The sequence below is a fragment of the Urocampus carinirostris genome, chromosome 17 (genome assembly GCF_059441175.1).
Source record: "Urocampus carinirostris isolate Australia breed hairy pipefish chromosome 17, RoL_Ucar_1.0, whole genome shotgun sequence".
Classification (NCBI taxonomy): domain Eukaryota; kingdom Metazoa; phylum Chordata; class Actinopteri; order Syngnathiformes; family Syngnathidae; genus Urocampus; species Urocampus carinirostris.
The window spans coordinates 6,204,130-6,216,189 of NC_142365.1; the positions used below are offsets into that span (position 1 = coordinate 6,204,130).

The 12,060-nt window shown below is 39.1% G+C and overlaps 1 protein-coding gene across 1 annotated transcript in view; it reads right to left on the minus strand.

The window, feature by feature from the left end:
- The window catches only part of acaca (acetyl-CoA carboxylase alpha), a 90,307-nt gene that overhangs the window by 56,782 nt on the left and 21,465 nt on the right, over nucleotides 1–12,060 (minus strand). Inside the window, exons 11-18 of the mRNA XM_088321728.1 lie at nucleotides 10,990–11,160; nucleotides 7,225–7,386; nucleotides 7,006–7,169; nucleotides 5,990–6,140; nucleotides 5,767–5,870; nucleotides 3,787–4,014; nucleotides 1,697–1,847; nucleotides 1,488–1,622 (exon numbers count right to left, since the gene is read on the minus strand). Of these exons, the coding sequence (XP_088177854.1) occupies nucleotides 1,488–1,622; nucleotides 1,697–1,847; nucleotides 3,787–4,014; nucleotides 5,767–5,870; nucleotides 5,990–6,140; nucleotides 7,006–7,169; nucleotides 7,225–7,386; nucleotides 10,990–11,160 (1,266 nt within the window). The remainder of the gene's footprint in view (nucleotides 1–1,487; nucleotides 1,623–1,696; nucleotides 1,848–3,786; nucleotides 4,015–5,766; nucleotides 5,871–5,989; nucleotides 6,141–7,005; nucleotides 7,170–7,224; nucleotides 7,387–10,989; nucleotides 11,161–12,060) is intronic.

Consider the following 12,060-nt stretch of genomic DNA (forward strand, 5'->3'; position numbering starts at 1 on the left):
CATCCGGCACAGCGATCTACCACTACACTCAGTATCTCGGCAGCAGATGGTGCCATTGTCATGGATTTACAATAGGTTGGTATAAACAGATCCCAGTCATGACTGGTATGTTATCTGGACTGCCTGGGTCGAGAATGATATCATACCAAACTGTTTTCATTTCATTTTTGTTTTCCAGAATGGCGACTTGATTTTTTTCAACAGGTACCGGTAAATGATAACAATCTGCCTCTGCAAACAGGTACCAAATACATTGTACTGGGTAATATATAATTTTAATACATTTTTGTTTATAAAAAATGGAAAATGTCCGATGGGAAATTGTACATAACTATGCTAATTGTAAATGTAGTTTCAGAAATGAGCGAAAGCGCCTGCCATTTCAGATGATTTGTGTTTTCATTTTTTATTATTTTTATTAATGTACAGACGCTCCCCTACTTACGAACATTCGAGTTACGAAAAACGCGAGATACAAATATTTTTTTCGGGATGTCGAAAAATATCCAGACATTGATGTAAGTTAGATTTTGTATTGTGTGCACCTTTTTCCGAGTACAGGACATTACTGTAGTGCTTCTTTCCGCCACTACCGGTGTGTGGTGCTGAGAGAGGTCACCCAAAATCCACACATGAAGAAATACGCTTCCTCCTTCTAGTTTGTGTGTAAACATACTATACTGCATCTCCAGCGCGTTAAGAACTTTGACGTTTTTATTGTTTAATATCTCGTGCATCCATTCAATACGGTTGGTGTAAAGTGTAAAAAAAAGGGGGGGAGAGGTTTCTTTTGAAATGAAAGTGGAATAAGAAAGCTTGATGCGGTTGAGAAAATTGTCAGAACGTTTTTTTTTCGGTCACTTTTACCACGGAGGGGAACCTCTTGAAGCGCATCTTCCAAAAGTAAGTTAACTTATTTATTTATCCTTGTAGAGCATATCATTTTATTAAATTATATTTTTTAGTATGAAACAATACAGGTTACTTATTCAAGCCTTAAATATTCTTATACAAACCTAAAAAATACTTATATAAACTGTAGACATACATTCCATTAAAAATATAGCACTGAAGCAACTTACAAACAAATTCAACTTACGAACAATCATATGGAATCTCGTTCGTAAGTAGGGCAGCGTCTGTATTACTTTCAGGGTAGCCCTTCAGGTGTGAAATCATATTTTCGAGCAGGTCCTGCTTTTTGATTGGAAGTTAGAAATATGATATAAATTTATATCTAAAATGATGAAAAATGTGCGCCAAAATTAAGAATATTGTATGGACTACTTTTTTGGAATCAAGATCGTTTGGTATAAATGCATTTGTTGAGATTATTTAGACCTTTCAAAATAAATGTTTAGACCTTGGGAACTATAGGCCGATCTAGCTTACATAAAGTGTGCATGTATATGTTTTTTGGGGGTGGGGCGGGAGTTTAAGCAGGAACTTTTGCATGTGCAAGTACGAAAAGCTACTCGACACATTACCTGCTGCACCAGGGACGGGTCGTCCAACTGAAGTTTAGCGATGACGCAACCCGGCTCCAGCGATGCTCCGGCTCTTTTCACATAGTGAATACACCCAGATTCAGAAGCGGCGAGTCGCAGGACCATCTTCATCACCTACGATCGAAATCCTTAAAAATCGACTCCATCGATACATAGAGGTGCAGTTCCTGTAAGCTAAGCAGACTTACCTCTATTTCAGCGTAACCCTCGCCCGAAAACACATGGCCACCGTCCTCCACTGTGAACTGGATGAGCTTCCCCGCTGAGGGAGATCGCAACACCGAGGGGTCGTTTTCTTTATCGAAAACGCAAGTCTTGTTCCCGATAGTGATGCGATAGCTGACAAGAAAAAAAAAAACATAATTACTGTACTACAAAGTGCACCGGATTTTAAGGTGCACCCCTGTATAATAGTATTTTGGTTTATTTGTTTCATATACATGATGGTTTACCCCTGCCGCATCATACAGATGCACCAGACACAAAGCTACCGCAGGACAAGAAAATAAATAAGTGCCGTATTTGCGCATTGATTGATCAGTGATCACAATTGCAGACAACCGGATACTAGGGTTGCACAATAAACCGAAATCGAATCGATATCGTGATGTGGCGTAGTGCAATAGCGTAACCGCAAACCATTGCGTTTTTTTCGAGGATTCATAATTCCACTTTGTTATTTACTTGACGGAGTGTCTGGCGAACAAGAATTGTCACATATCGGGGTTTAACGTCAACGGTCAATCAGAAGCAGGTTTTAATGGCACCAACCAATGAAGGCGAGGCAAAGTTTGCAAGACGTTGTGCACAAGTTTGATAGGCTGGTGTAAGCTGCCAGTCGGCTAAACACCGCCTACACGAATGGCCACCATAAGCAATAAACAATTGACTATTTATTATTCAACTGCAATTTGTTTTTTATTTAAACATCTATAGTTGATAATTTGTAACAGTCGTATACTCTCTCTCTCCAAGTACGTCATCTCAAGTTATGTTTGCATGACACTATGTTTATGTTCTCCCGGGAAAAAAAACTGGCACAGAAAATGCACTTTTAAAATCGAAAATCGCATCGAAATCGTAACTGAGGTCTGAAAAATCGCAGTTAGGTTTTTTTTTCCTAAAATCGTGCAGTCCTACCATATACCATTGGATGCAACGGGAGTTGAACCCAGATCACGGCGTAACTTATTCACTTGACATCAAGGGATACAGGTAACACATGAAAAGGCATTGGGTCTTATCTCATCATCACACTATTTCTAGTCACAGTACCAAATTGTCAATGTTATTTTTGCGCTGGACCACAGGAAAACGGTCAGACATTAATCCGGTCCGTAATCCATCGGACTTGCAATGTATTAACAAAGCGCACCAGATTCTGGAATGAATGACAAGAATAGCATTGAGGGAAGTAATTTGGTCGATCTGAAACAGCATTGTGGAAAAACAATGATACAAATAAACGCATCATTATTCAAAATCTTGGTCACTATTGATGCTTGGTTTTAGCTGAGAAATAGTGAAACAACATTTTACGCTCTCTAATATATTTGCTGGGTTTGTATATATTTCATGGCCAAATTCAAGCACTTTTTAAGCACTTTGAATACAGATTTTCCAATTTCTCCAGTTCATATTGGTCTTCAAAATCACAGTGCCATACAAACTAATGAGAGCTGTTGTTAGTCACGTGGGGAAAAAAAATGCAATGGAAAAGCGAAGCCACCACAGAGGTAGTGTCATTTTTAGGAGACCTTAGTATTCTTTCTTCATTTAATGCGTGATCTATTGAATCAGACTGCCGGGACACATCGCGACAATCTCAAGCATTTATAAGAACTCCAGCCAAAATTCAAGCATTGAAAAAAAAACGATGCTAAAATTCAAGCATTTTCAAGATTAACAAACCCTGTATTTGGCACCGTGATTAATAAGAGTTTAATAAGGTAAGACCTAATGCCTTTCATGGATCCCCAATTTCGCTGGTCTTGTGAATAGGATCTAGTGCTCTCCCCGTCGGGTTCTGGGTCCAATTCCCGTTGCACTTAATAGTATGCAATTGTGAACTACCATCCATGTCCCTAAAGGTCAGAAGGTTATTATTTGTTGTTCTTATCATTCCTGCCCAGTTCAATCCAATATATTAATGCATTTTTATTGAGCATTTTATAATAAGGAGCCCATTCATATTTCTGGCCAATTTGGATTTTTTGGGGTCTGAAAAACACGGTAGTTGAAATCAAGCGAGCATAAAAACTCAGTTTTCAAATCTTACTTGTCGACTTCTTCCTTCATGTAGGTAGTGTAACTGCTGCCGTCGTAGGACAGCAACAGACCTCCGTCGCTCAGCCGGTGGACGTCCACTTCCACGGTGGAGTTGTTCATGATGAGCACGTACGAGTTTGGAGATTGCCGGGTCACAGTCAGGATGTATTTAACGCCTTCATAGATTAGCTCCACGTCCACTGTGTTGAGGAGTGTGTGTGCTGGCAGCACTTGTCCCCTGAATCACAATTTGCAGATCAGATGAGCAGGTTTTTTGAGACTCACTTAAAACCAGACGTTTATATGTAAATAGAATGAAGTACAGCGTGTGATTACAATATTGCAATATTGTCCCAAGATTAAGTCAAAAATGTAAAATAAGGATATTCATACTTAAAGGTGGGGTGCCTCATTTTAGGTGTCTTCAAAAAGTTGAAAGTTAAATAGTGTCTCTACCAAATATTTGTTAACAATGCCCGACTAAGTTCAAAGAGCCTTTATGCTTTTTTCCCACAGCGCCTATCTGCATTTATTTTACTTTTTCATCAGAGATGTTCAAAGCAGCACATTCGGGTTGGGGAATGGGAGCAGAAGGGAGTGCTGGAGAGTCATGCTCGTCCCTGGAGGTTTCTTTTTTTATTCATACTTGTCAGCATAGCATGAAAATGTTTAAAGTAAGAAAAGGCCTGCTTTTATAAGAGTCCAAACCCCAACCCAGATCCTAATAATGATAAAGTAAGAGTTTACTGTATTTGAGAACGTCTACAAAATCCATGTACTTGCACACGCATCATGAATGAGCTGACTGTGGTGCGATCGTGGCTGTAAACTAGAAGATGGCGCCGAAAGTAACAAAGTTCCAAATTATGTACAGCTACTTAAAATATATTGTTACGTATACGTATTCTTATTTTACAGAAAAAGAGCATTATGAACAAAGTAAAACAAGAAAATGTGTACGTAAAAAAATCTGTCATTGGTATAAACGTTTCAAATTTGTCAGATTTTATTATTTTATTATTATTTAACTTGTTTTTCCAGTAAAATAACAAAAATAACGCTTAAAAATAAGTACATTTTTTCTCATGTGAATGATAGTAATTTTTGCTTATTTTAAGTTTTTATATCTTAGTAGACTATAATCCCTGTTTTTACAAACAATCTTCACTAAGGGATAATTTTGCTCATTTCACTATAGAGACAAGTTTGCGAAAAAAGTTGTAAGTAGGATAAATTGTAATTAGAATGATTAAAAGTTTCTGCGGAGTGGATAAGTATATTTTTGCAAATCATAAAAAAAACGTATTGTATAAAAAAATGCAGTGATTTTGTATCAGTGTAATAAATATACAGTAATTGTAGTTTGTAAATATAATGTGTATCCGTGTTTACATTTACACCGTATTATACTGTAAAAAATACAAATTGTACCCCATAGTCCTTGAAAATGTTGCTTATCATAAATTAGATATTTTACCTTGGATTTCTTGTAAAATGTGAAAAAAATAACCTTAATTCTGTTGGCTACCAGGGGATAGATTAATTCTTGCATGTTTAGTATATTCATTCCAATCCTTGTTACAAAAATATTTCTTAAAATGAGCAATATTCAGAAAACCAGATGAAATATTCTAAAACAGAAAAGAAAATACTTAAAATGAGCAACACTATCTGCCAATGGGGTTAAACAATGTTTTTAGGTTTTATATGGAATAATATAAATATGTATAGAATAGAATAGAATAGAATAGAATGTATGTATAATATATATGTATAATGTATAAGTCCTTTGTTCATGTATATGCAGCTTTTTATTATTTTGAATGAGTGATGTGACCGATTATTATCACGCATGCTAAGAAACCATAAAAACTAAAAAAAAAATGCCAACCATTTAGATTCACTTGCTTTAGTTTCCAACAAATGTGTGTCAAATTATAGTATCAATGATTTAACAGCACCTTGCAATGGATGTTGAAAAGACACCTACCTCTCCAGAGAGTGCAAGAAAATGGACACGCTGTTCTTCAGGTGAACATCTGCCACATGAAGTGCTCCACTCACAAGTCCCAGCATTGTGTCTGGACGCTCAGCCTGAACGCAAAAAAAATATTCAGGAATTCACACAAAACTTAAGTCATTACAATTCTGAAATTTTAAATGCACACCAGCACAGATGAATACAAAAAGCCTTTCATAGTGTCCGCACACACCTGCATCTTCTCAGAGATGAGCCGGTCCAGCCAACCGGTGTCAATGGTGTTGTGCTGAAAACTTTGGGTTTCCAGCAGTTTTATGAGATACTCCACCGTGGTCCTGAAATCCCCTCTGATTGACAACTCTTTCAAAGCTACTACCATGTTCCTGCAAAAACACAAACCACCCCACAGATCAGCAAGTACAGTGGAACCTCGGTTTTCGAACGCCTCTCAGTTCGAACGAATCGGTTCTCGACCAAAAATTTCGAGAAATTCTTGCTTTGCTGTTCGGTCAAAAAATCGGAGTTGGATGTTTCACATCACATTTTCTTACTCCTTTTAATTTTCTCAGGTCCAATTGCACCTCCAATACACTAGGGGACGTCCGAGATGAAACAAATGTGTAGCAAATGGGCCGAGTTACAGAATTTCACCACACCGATGAAGCTGCAGCCACCAGAGTCATCATGACTTTAATGACACTGTCATGAAACACTTCCGAAAAGTGCTAAAAAGAAGGCAGAATCAAGTGTCATTGGATAGAAATTTTAAGAGAAAAGAACATCCTGTAGCCAGTCATCCGTAGCAAAGAGATTTGAACGTGTGAGCAACCCTCAGACAGAAGAGCTCCCCTAAGTTTTTACTTCCTCCTCCATCCCTCTCACCGTCCATCTGCGCCTTCTGCTGACCACCACAAAGGTAGAAAATCCTATTCATAATTCTTTTCTTTATCCTTTTTTTTTATTTTTACACGTTCATGTTAGCGTAATCTTTCGTACGGAAGATTACGCTAACGCGAACATTCGATTAGCCTGGGTTACATTTGTTATTTGTGTCTTAAAGGTAAACAAAGGTAAACATTCAGGGTGTTGGAACGGATTAAAACGATTTACATTATTTGTAATGGGAAAAATGATTTCTGTGTTCGAACAAATCGCTTTTCGAAAAGGGTTCTGGAACGGATTATGGTCGAGAACCGAGGTTCCACTGTACTCCAAAATTGCTTTGGTGAAACTGTGAAATCCACTCACGAGATGGCTTCTTCACGATTCTCTCCCCAAGAGAAACAGTGTCCGAATTGTGAGTCGGCAAACTCGTGCAGGCCGCCAGCAGCGGCAACGCTGAAATAGCCCCACACGTTTTTATTGCTGCGGAAGTTCAGCTCTTGGACTGTTCCGGAGCTTGGCTTGAAACCCTGCAGAGAACCGGAAATGAAATATTCGACCTGCAACTGAGAGAAATAGGCGTACCTCGTCTGGATTTTCACTGGTGATGCGAGCGGCGATGACGTGACCTCGAGGTGACGGGGCTGTTGAAAGACCTTCGAAGTCGATGGGAGAGTCTCCCCAGGGCTGCATTCCGTAAAGCATCCTGATGTCTTTGATACGGTAAAGAGGGATGCCCATAGCAATCTAGAGCAGGAGGGAATCACAGAAGAACAATTGTGTATGTTAAAAATAAAGGTATATACCATATTTTCCATATAATAGGGTGCACCAGATTATAGGGCATATGCCCCAAAAACATTTTTTTACAAAAATAACTAGACTATAAAGACACATGAAATTGAGACTTCAGTAGGAGCTTCCATGCGTATAGGTACCGCAAACTCAAATTACAAGACATTGTATGCAATGCTACAACACTGATTTGCATAGTCAAGTTTATTTGTATAGCCCGCATTCTGATAGGTGAAACAGTCTTTTCAATTCTTTACCTGTGCGTCAATAAACTCTTGCTTTAATTTGTATGGAGACGTAAAAGAGCATGTACAGTATTTTGCTGAAATACTGTTTTCTCCATTCTCTAACATTCATTGGTATAGAAGTGGAGAGACTTTTTACCCTATCAGAATGCACTTTGCAAATCTACACGGATAAATGTTAGAGAATAGAGAAAACAAAGTATTTCAACAAAATACAAGCTCTTATACGTACACATACATATGAAACAATGTTATTGACGTATGGGTGAAGAAATGGGGAGACTGTTTAATCAGAATGCACTATAAAAATCAGTGTTGTGGCACAGTGAGTAGAACTAATGTCAAACAGGCGGCCCGGATCAGGCCCACTAAGGGATTGAATCCGGCCCGCGAGACAATGCTGAGGGAAGCACAAGAGATCAATGAGCTGCATGTTAAAATATGTACACTTGATGTTGCCAAAGCCAGCTGCCTCTTACAAACACTGTACTTGTATTTACACCTCTCTCTCTCTTTCTCTTTCTCTCTCTCTTTCTTCCTCTGTTTTCTCTCACTCTCCATCTTTCTCTTTCACTCTCTGTCTCTCTTTTTCTTTTTCTTTGTTCCTTTTTATCTCTTTCTCTGTGTGTTTTTACTTTATTTTGCTCTCTTTCTTTCGCTCTCTCTCTCCTCTCTTTCTTTCTTTCTCTTTACCTCCCCCTCTCTCACTAGTTCTCTTTTTATCTCTTTTGTTTCTCACATTCTCTCTCTCTCTCTCCCTCCCTCCCTCTCTTTCTTTCTTTGTTTGTCCCACCCTCTCCCTTGTTCATTCTCTCGAATCTATTAGTGCGGCCCCCGAGAGAATGTTTGGTCTTTCGTGTGGCCACCAGGTTAAAATGAGTTTGACACCCCTGGTCTAATGCCTTGTCGTATGTTATTTGTGCCACTGGTGGTCCAGTGTCGGTATTCTCACTGCAGCTACTTGTGTTCAATTCCTGTTGCAATTTAGGTCAGTGATGTTTATCAGTTTGATCAATCATTGCTCAACAACACTATTATCGTTATGCTTGTATGGAATATCCTGCAATATATAAGGGGCATCGGGTTATAAGGCGCATTTTCAAATTTTTGGCCAGATTGAGGTTTTTAGCTGCGCCTTATAGTCCGGAAAATATGGTACATAGAAAACATACATGTACACATACAAAGAGATAATGTACCACATTAATGGATTTGATTCAGAGTAATTCCCAAATATCAAGTAGTCATCAGTATTGACACCAAATATTGATACTATTAATGCATTAAATCAATCGGGAATATAACAATCTCAGATTTTTGAGCTGATAGTATGTAATAATTCACCAATAGAGGTCCTTCTTGCTCAGCTCCAAAAGAAGACACACTATGGGAGCCCGAAAAATACCACTTGGTAAAATTCCAAAGCCTACTTTCATATTTCCTGGTGAAATCCCCACAAAAGACTCAGAGCGGCTGAAAAGAGGCAATAGCTGGAGATGGTAAGAGCTGGTAAAGATGGCTAACTTAAGGAGCTAGCGGTAGGAGCTGGTAAACAGGCCTTTAAAAGATTACTAGAACATTTGTCAAGCAAGGGGAACCTGATTTAAGGAACTCTGATAAGTCCGCTTGCATCACCAGCACTAGAAAGCAAGTGACACAGAGGGATAAAGCCGAGGCAGCTAACAATAACAGCTTACAGAGGGCCGTAGCCTGCAGCCAACTGGCTGACCTGAGTGGCCAGAGAGAGAAACAGAGGAAAAAAGTTGAAGATCCCTGAATGACTGGATTAAGCAAAGACCACATGCAGAGCTTAGCTTAGGAAGGTAAGTGACTGTTAAAGCCCCAGTGTGAAATATTTTACCACTAGAGGGCACTGTTGACTAACGAGAAGGAAAACCAGTGCCAAATGATCACAAATGAAACCAGGCGGCGACTATTAGGTATGCATTCCACCTATAATTAAAAGATATGATAGTAAAGTTAATGTATTTTTGACTAGTATTCAATTGAGACTGGGAGGTCGCTGGTTCGCGCCTCGGCCGAGTCATACCTAAGACTTATAACATTGGTAAAATGGCGGCGCCCTCTGTTGGCTGCGGCTGCATCGGCTCGCTACAACGGGTCAGGTGTATCGACATTTCGTTCTGTGTACATTGTTACAAAGAATGACAATACAAAGGAAATTATTATTATTATTCTCATTAATAAATGTTCTTTTTTTTTTAACAGTAGGAACGTTTTTCTACCACAAAGAGGCACTAAATATTACACACGGTCGCTTTAACAGCTATACGCAATCCGTGGGACAAGACAATTCGGCAAAATGGTGATTTGGGCTTCCGTAATAGAAAATTGGCAAATAAACATCTCAAGCTTTTTCGAATTCCGTAATAGAATTTCATATTTCTCAACAAAAAAATGTTTATTAAATAGTATGTGTCGTGCTTATTATATGAATTAATATAATTTTATTGAAATTGAAATAAATGAAGTATTTTTACACCATTTAGGGTTGCTATTAAATATGCACTTGAATTTTAAAGGAGCTGTACTGAATTTGGAACTTTTTGACTCGCTGCCGCCATCTCCTGGCTTAAGTCATCATTGCAGCCTCAGTCACCACTTTCTTTAACATCTAGATATCAACTCCATCTCCTAAACAGAGAAAAAGAGTGCCACTCTCAAAAATAATAAGCAATCGACTCAAAAGTGGCAGCAACACGGCCCTTCAGCTCGACTGCCGCTGACCTAAATACAGACATGGTGTCCCAAACGCGGCCCGAGTGCACCATGTGACCAACTGCAGCTTTATCTGCAACAATGGCTTCTCCCTGGGGGGTTTTGGTTGCCATAGAGACAGTGGGCCTGGTCCCACGTAGACATTTGGATGCAATCGAGCATAAACGGGGACTGAATCCAATTGGGTGTGGTACACGGCAACTAAAACCGAAATGAATAGTCGACAAATATCAAAAATGGAAATTGTTCATGGAATGGAATTCATTGACTACAGTCGCCAGACACTTTTTTTCCGACAGAGGGAGACATCTCTACATAAATATGACCTCTGCTACGATTTGCTCCGTCTCGTGCGTTTTACACAAACATACAAAAATGACAGTGTCAACATGATGTGTACTGTAAGGTTTTAAGATTTACTAAACTGAAATCTGACCCCGAAGACACTTCACGTGTCTTGTGTATTTCCTTACAGTTGGAGCATATTCAAAAGTCGGAGAAATTTAATTAGCCGAACGACAAGTGTAGTCCACGTATCAATTTATTTAGCCGAACTGAACCTGGAACTCACTTGCAGCTGAGCTGCCGGCAAATTCACATCAGCCACCATCTCAGTGCAGGGATGCTCCACTTGAAGTCGAGGGTTGAGCTCCAGGAAGTAGAAGCTGCCATCTTGGCTGTAGAGGTACTCTACTGTACCCGCGCTCACGTAGCCTACCATCTTTGCCAGCTTCACAGCACACTGGAAACAAAAAAGAAAAAAAGATGATTAGAATTTGTTATCATTTTTATATATACCGTAAATTCCGGACTATAAGCCGCTACTTTTTCCCCCAAACTTTCAACCCTGCGGCTTATTCAGTGATGCGGCCAATTTATGTAATTTCTCTAACGGCTGCCAGCGGCGCTCGAGTACAAGAGGTAAGATTTAGACTGCAACTTTTTAGCTTGTGCAAAAATTAAATTAGCGTAGACATATTTTCATCATACAAATTGTATAAAGAAAGGCACATGACGCATTTGCACATGTGAATTTCCCTGCGGGGATGAATAAAGTATCTATCTATCTAACACAATCTAATGCTAAACGCAATCGGGCAGTCCGATATAGAAGGAAACAGAGCTATCGCGCGCAAACTTTACTTTGCGAGCGTGACGCTAGCGTGTTTTTGAATAAGGGCGCGTGGGACTACGTTTATTTGACAAAGTCTGTTTCCCAAACCAAAGGAAAACGACTTTGATGACATCAGATATAAGGAGGAAGATGAGGACGGCTTACCATGCGCTCTATAAGTACGATATGTTTTTCTAACAGAGCTGTTTGCTGTGTTGTGAGTGTGTTCCTAGTAGTATTTTGCTACCCTTCACAGGCACGGTTTGGGATGAAAGTTATAATATTATTATTAAAGCTTTGAAAACTCTCTCGGTGTACCGTCTTTCTTTGTAAGTATGTGTAACCATGTATAATATGTATTTGCAACTGTATATTTTTGTAATGTATTTATTTTAGAAACGTATTCTGATATGTTTTGTACGAGAAAATGAGAAAGAAGGGGCGGAGCAAACGCGGGCTGACAGGAAGTGGAGTAAAGGTGAGACGTGTTTGTGGATGCGGGCGACAATAGTGGATATGTATTTTTCC